General features: G+C 45.2%; 1 protein-coding gene across 1 annotated transcript; it reads left to right on the top strand.

Annotated features, from left to right (window-relative positions):
* The first annotated feature begins 4,021 nt into the window (after positions 1–4,021).
* Positions 4,022–5,326, top strand: LOC132996147 (alpha-2 adrenergic receptor). The gene has a single exon (XM_061066472.1). It carries the CDS (start codon positions 4,022–4,024, stop codon positions 5,324–5,326), a length of 1,305 nt encoding a protein of 434 aa, XP_060922455.1.
* Positions 5,327–7,290: the final 1,964 nt, after the last annotated feature.

The following is a 7,290-nucleotide window of genomic DNA, read 5'->3' as shown; positions in this document are numbered from 1 at the left end:
CTTTCTCACCTAGAGCCCCTCTGGAAAATCTCCTGACTTCAGTGCGTGTCTGAAAGCAGCTTCACTCGGACGCACAAGACTAAACCGTCTTATTGCCAACTGTCTGCCTGAAGGAGGAAGTGCCAGAGCCGCTGACTGGTCCTGAAACGCAGATGGCCGATGCTTCTTGCTCCACATGAGCCAGAAGAGGGCTTTTCATTCCTGATTCCAGTGCATTAACATGGTCAAAATGAATCTCTTACACCAAACACGTAAATTAACAAATTATTACGTTCAAATTAACGTCTTATTAGCATTGCAAGGCTTGCTTCCCGTAATGATGGGGGAACAAAAGGGTTCACGCTGGGCTCTCGCTCGCTCCGCTCTCCCCCTCAGCCGCTTGACAAGTGCCTTTTGTGCTTATTTAACAATGTACCACTCACTCCTCTGCAGACGCTGCTTGTTCACTCTGCTCTCCCAGACGCGGATGTACAGTTAACCCTACTGAGCCCATGTTGCAAAGACAGTGAAGCCAGTGCAAATATGATTTTCTGAGTAAATGTGCTGCATCGAGTTGCACAGAGAGACACAGAGATCTTACAATAATCATCTGAAAGTAAGGATTTGAGGACTGCGACAACTTTCACTGATAATTCGATCCACAGCAGCAGCAGAGTCACAATGACCGGCAGCCAGTAGTCATAATGAAATCTGGTCAGAAAGACCTTGAAATGTGATTGTAAAAGCAAATCAGACCAACATTTTGTGTCACAAAAGCAAGTGGCACAACTTTTATCTCACAGAAAGGTGCACAAAAACTATCAAGGTAAAACAGAGAGGAAAATATTTGAATCCATTAAATCATGTTCATAAGCCGCCTCTCATTCTGCTGACGACAAGAGAGCAATGGATTTGTGTGATTGTTCCCTCTCAGATTTGATGAACAGGTTTTCCTAATGCACCCGTTTGTTCACGTAATGAAAAGCCCCAAAAATGAATCGACTGTATGTTACATCAAATCACTAATTTGATCTCAGACGAAAGACATGCTGCCCATCCGCTGTCACACAGGTTTACCAACTCTGACATCTAAAAAGTAGTGAATCCCCTCAAGGGGAATGTGTAACACAAGGGTCCTACTTTGAAGCAGAGCTAAAAGACAACAAAGAGAATTTATATTACATTTTTGCAGCTCTTTTGCAGAGGGGGGGGGTTCTGACCCTCAGGCTCCAGGCTACGGTTGAGCTACGATTGGCTGGCTGCACGGAACACACCCTCCATATCAACATGAGTCAAGTTTAACATCTGAGCACCATGTGCTGCCATCCACAGTGTGAACACTACCGAGTAAGTGAGAGGGAAAAAAAAAAATTGATGCGAAATGTTAATATTGTCAGACCTCTCTCTCTCTCTCTCTCTCTCTCTCTCTCTCTCCAGGAAGCAACCGAGACTGATGAGTAATTGAAAGCGACACATGAGATCCAACGTTTCAAAAGCACAAGAAACAACATGAATCCAGCTGAAGACTGCAAGAGGAACTGAAGAGCGTGACAGCCACTTCTCACAGTAACGATACGCAGCAGTAATTACAGGTGAAGGCAGAGGCGTCGTTTCCCATCATCCTTGAGTTCTTAACACAAACATGGATGGTCTCTGATGGCTGCCACCTCAGCTCACCTTCCAGTAAACACATCTCAAACCCTGCGGATCACTGGCTACCTGATCACCATCCTCTCCTCTTCCATCTTCTAACTCCTCCCGGGCAAACGTTTTGTTTTTGTTGACATTACACAACAACACGGAGCACAGGGATACGGCGAGCGGAGCTTCGGATCAATAATTAAGGGATACACATCAGAAAACAAGTTTGCTGTTTCAATATTTATACAGATGCTGACAGCGGGAGTGCACTCCGCTGATGGAGAGGAGTCACAGCGAGTGTAACGATAAAGACGTCGGATCTAAACTAAACCTGAAGTGGTTTGGCAACGGTGAAATGGATGAGGAGCTGAACTTGGACCTGCAGCTGCAGCCGGCGTGTGAGGAGGTGCACAGAGGCCGGCTCATCACTGGGAGGTCACTGGTTCAACTCCCTGGATGAGCCATCAGGCCGAGGTGAGACAGTGAATCATATTCTCGACTCCCTCTGAAACAGATACCGAGCGAATGCCAGAGACGCTGCAAAACTGTTTGAGTCAAGCTGCACAAGCTGTGTTCACCACCTGTTAAGAGAATTTTAAGATTGTGCAATCAGATAATATTTGATATACTTTCCAAAGGCCTTGATTTGATTTTGAAATACTCCACAAGAGAGGATGCTATTTGGTTTGAATGCAAACTAACGTGACGGTGCAGAGACACAAGAGACTTCTACACATGAAGGGACACAGCAGGAGATTTTCCAGATCACAGGAAATGCCTGGAACATTCATTCAAAATGAAATGAACTCACTCACTCAGACATGTTATCAGCTACTTCTACTTATAGACAAACTATAATCAATTCTTTGTGCTGCGCTACTTTCAGTATAAAGAGCTATGACGACTGTGCGTCTACTTCACGGTCACAAGAAGAAAGAAGCGCTCTTCATGACAAAGTGGTTGATTAGAGGACAAATCAGCAATAATATTAAACACAAAATAATAAAAATGTTCAACTTAATTTAAAAAAATGATTAGAATTCACCCAGAGATTAAAGATTTTTTAAATAAATTAATATGTCTCATGTGATTACAAATTCTCTTTCAAGAACAAAAAGCAAAAAGCACGAACATTTGATCAAGGGCAGGAGCTTTGATTAAAAAATAAATGTTTTGAAACACGAAGATTAAACTACAGTTACAACCTCCTGAGTGGAGCAGGACGAGATTTTACAGAAGAAACTCTTTTGTAACATGAAATCCAATAATTCCTCCATCTTTCTTACATCACTACGTTAGAATCTGAGGCAATATCTACCACAGAATTTGATTGTACTTTGTATTGATTGTATTTTTAAGCAACGAACATGCTTTATCTATTTGCTATATAGTTTTGACTGTATTTAAAAGTGCTTTGTTTGCTCCTGTCAAATAAAATATGTTGCACCTGAGGGGCCCATGTCAGCACTAAGTGTTACAGCATCAGGGGGGTTCATTTTTCATCTGTTAACACATTACAACAGATCAGAGGAAACAATAGACTCTCCAGCTGTACTGTCAGATGTCTGGCCTGGACTCAAACCCCTGCATGTGTGTGGGAGCGTGTACGTGGCTTTGCCTGAAGGTGAAACGCAGCAGACTGTTATAAATCCAATCCATCTTCCATACCTGGTGTCTGTGGATGTGCAGCCTTGACGCTCAGCTGATGAGCTCAAGTCCCAAAATCAAACTCTCACACACACTCCTCCCTCACCCTGAAGACACACAGCTCCAAAAATGAGGAGTAGGTTTTTGTTTGGACTCGTGATTCTGAATTATGGTCAAGTTCTTCTCCTGGTGGTCACAGACAGCAGAAAATTATGATGTGCACATTAATTTCAAGGCTTCTCCCTCATTTTTTTATTCATAATTTGGATGCTGACAACACTGGGCTGATTTGCAGGCTTGTTCCTGGGCTTATCACATTCCCACAATATAATAATAATGGTCCAGGCCGGGGGCGTGGCAGTTTTATGAGAGCAACACATGGGGGTCTCATCAGGAACCAGAGCGCACCATGAGGGAGGCAGAGCTGCGGATGGATGGCACAACTCCTGGCACACATGGAGACGCACGATGAAACCATTCTGTTCTACACGGGAGATTTTTTATTATTCCATCTAAGTGAGCTTAATTCACATTGGTGAGCAGGATGTAGATCACAGCCCTCGGATTCTGCTAAATGGGGGTCCATCCATGCGCGCGTATCCATGTCGTCAGATTCGCAAATTGGCCGCGGCGCCGCGCGTTTTCCCGTGGACTCTCCAGCCTCTTAGTGAGGGAGTGAGGGAGTGAGGGTGAACTCCATGCCCACATCCAACTACCACGGGATTTATGCACATGTAAAGTGCCCACAGTCGGGATGGATTCCCTCAATGCGAGCGGGATGGACGCGTTCACGGTGATCCATCTGAATTCCTCCTCCTGGAGCCTGGACAGTGGATATTCTCTGGCAGCGATCGCCGGCATCGCAGCTCTTGTAAGTTTCCTCATCCTCTTCACCGTGGTTGGGAATATCCTGGTGGTCATTGCCGTGTTGACGAGCAGGGCACTGAAAGCCCCACAGAACCTCTTTCTGGTGTCACTGGCCACCGCGGACATCCTGGTGGCCACGCTGGTGATGCCCTTCTCTCTGGCCAACGAGCTCATGGGCTACTGGTATTTTGGGAAAGTTTGGTGCGGTATTTATTTGGCTCTGGATGTTTTGTTCTGCACTTCGTCTATTGTGCACCTGTGCGCAATAAGCCTGGATCGGTACTGGTCCGTTACGCAGGCGGTCGAGTACAACCTGAAGCGGACTCCTAAACGCGTCAAGGGCATCATCTTGATCGTATGGCTCATATCTGCCATCATCTCATCTCCACCTCTGATTTCTATAGACAGCAACAACGAGTTCAGCTCCCAGCCCCAGTGCGAGCTGAACGATGACACCTGGTACATCCTCTCCTCCAGCATCGCGTCCTTCTTTGCGCCGTGCGTAATCATGGTCCTGGTCTACATCAGGATATACCAGGTGGCCAAAACCAGAACCAGGGCCATGTCGGGAAAGGATCCCAGGCCAGATGGTGCCACACAGACTGAGAATGGGCTGAGCAAAGCCACCTCCCCTTACAATGGCGAGAAGGAGAACGGCCACTGTCAGTGCCCGCCTACGCCCAGCCAGCGCACCGTCACCGTGGGCGCACAGACCGAGGATGCTGACATGGAGGAGAGCAGCTCCTCAGAGGGCAAAGGTCACAAGCCCCAGCACCAGGACTCCGAGAGAGCCAAGAGCCCCAGCCCAAAGAAGAGCTCCCTCACCAAACAACCCTCTCGCATGGCCAGAGTTAGTAACAAGTCCATGGACCTCTTTGCCTCCAGGAGGAAACGACGCCGGTGCTCCTTCGCCAGGAAGAAGGTCTCCCAGGCCCGGGAGAAGAGGTTTACATTCGTCCTGGCTGTGGTCATGGGGGTGTTCGTGGTGTGCTGGTTCCCCTTTTTCTTTAGCTACAGCCTGTATGGCGTGTGCAGGGACTCCTGTAAGATCCCCGACCCGCTGTTTAAGTTCTTCTTCTGGATTGGCTACTGTAACAGCTCCCTGAACCCGGCCATCTACACCATCTTCAACCGGGACTTCAGGAGAGCCTTCCAGAAGATCCTCTGCAAGTCGTGGAAAAAGTCCTTTTAGGTCAAAAAAGCAGACCTGTTGCACCCTGACAATCTTACAGGAGATATCTAATTGAACTTTAAAAAAAAAAAAAGGAGAAGAACCCTGTATCTGTCTGTTACTCACTGTTGAGTCTCATTGTCCTGTTGTAATTCACCCATGGGAAATATGAAATATGTTTCCATTACAGCCTTTCCTGAAGTGAGCTCGACAGTTCTTTTTATCCCTGTTGAAGTGTTGCTGTAATGCTTTTTAGTCCATCAATGTCAATCAAGCTTTCCTCAACTTCCACACAAGATACACACATGGCCGGATTTATCTGCTAGGAGGCCCTGAGGGCTGATATAGTCAGAGGGCCCCCTCAAACCCCCCTGAGTATTTTCTTCTCTCTCTCTGCTACGTGTGCATTTTATTTTATGTCTTTCAGTCGTCGAACATTACCTGACCTGATTTCAAATATCAAATCAAAAGAAATATGTTAAACATATGCACAAAAATGAGAACATTTAAGTTTTTAAAACTTGATTTTGACACAGGTAATGTTTTCAAGATAGAGACTTCGATCAACAATAATCTTTTTAGGGTTACATGAAAAGATTGGTATTACTCGATGACTGGTTACCTTAGCTTAGCATTAAGACTGGAAACAAAAAGGCTAGCATGGCTCTCTCTAACAGTGACAAAATATGTCTCATATCATCTCTATAGCTCACTATTTGGCATACTCCCTCTTATTTGTTTAAACTTTATTACAAAGTGTAAAATCTTCAATTCCCTAGTTTGAAAGGTGCAACAATGTGTGTCTTGGCAGACACCTGTTGCTAGGCAATCAGTGTAAAACCATCTTTCAGAGGCAGGACAAGCGAGGCTGATTTGTCGGAGCTTAAAATAGACATCAATCAAAAAGACGCCGATGTGTCAACCACATCTCTCCTTAGATCTCAGCACAGGACCATTGCTTCTATCTTGTAATTTACTGCCCTCTTGTGGCAACAGTAGGCTATTGTCTCTGGACAATAACCCGCTATAATTCCCGTCGTGCTTCCTGTCGTGTCCCAGTGACAGAAGCTGGGATTTCTCAGGCAGGAGGAGGAGCAGCAATGTGAAGATTTGCACATGAGCATCGTGGGTAATCGAGGGATGTTTGACAAGTGACGAGAAGTTAATTTACTCTACAGCACGTGTGACGAGGAGGGGGGTGGGCGAGCTGTGGAGCTGATTTTTGGAGGAAAACCTTAAAAGACATTTATTAACATGAACCATGTAAAATATCCACTGTTGAGTTAAATTATATTAATATCTTTATCCCTATGTTAATGAAGTTGTTGGATTATCCGTGTTTGAGAAGAAGTTGTCAGCCTTATTTGCACATAAGAGGTGAAAGGTCACCAGAAACTCCTGCCATCATCCAGTTTTATGCTAAGCTAACCGCTACAGATTTCCAGTGCATACAGAGGAGTGGTTTTGATATTTTCTCTAAAGGTAAATGTAATTCAAAGAGCACAAACCCGTCCACACGCAGTAAGTCTGAGGCCTGCAGCAGTTACACCAGAACTTTAGTGGCTTGAAAGGCTCAAACTATCAGTGTTTAATGAGATAAATGAATAAATATAAAACAAGGTTCTTGGACAAAAGTCTGAAAAATAATGGTGTGATTCTCCTTCATGACCCCCCCCTCTATGTATCTTTTTGCAGGTCCCAAGCACTCAGTCAATACAGTTAAACATGTTGTTCCTTGTGTCTTTTCTGCCATGATGTTGTCGCCCCCATGTCAGCTTTCACCTTTTCCAGCATCTCTGCTGTAACCAGAGTCTGAAACTGACTAATGGCCCAGCAGCAGACTTACTTACCACAGTCTTGGTGTGTTCATCTAATATTGGACCTAAAAGCCTCGGGATGGCACAGTGAAGGGCTGACGCTCCAGACTATAAGCTAATTTCGTTTTTTATCATGTGCTAAAGAGAAATTATAACTACTGAGTATTT

This window comes from Limanda limanda, chromosome 22, assembly GCF_963576545.1.
Source record: "Limanda limanda chromosome 22, fLimLim1.1, whole genome shotgun sequence".
Lineage (NCBI taxonomy): Eukaryota > Metazoa > Chordata > Actinopteri > Pleuronectiformes > Pleuronectidae > Limanda > Limanda limanda.
This window is presented reverse-complemented; position numbering and strand designations above follow the sequence as displayed.

Bases quoted from the DNA above. Each gene is read 5' to 3' on its own strand.
- LOC132996147 (XM_061066472.1), top strand. From the start codon at position 4,022: ATGGATTCCCTCAATGCGAGCGGGATGGACGCGTTCACGGTGATCCAT.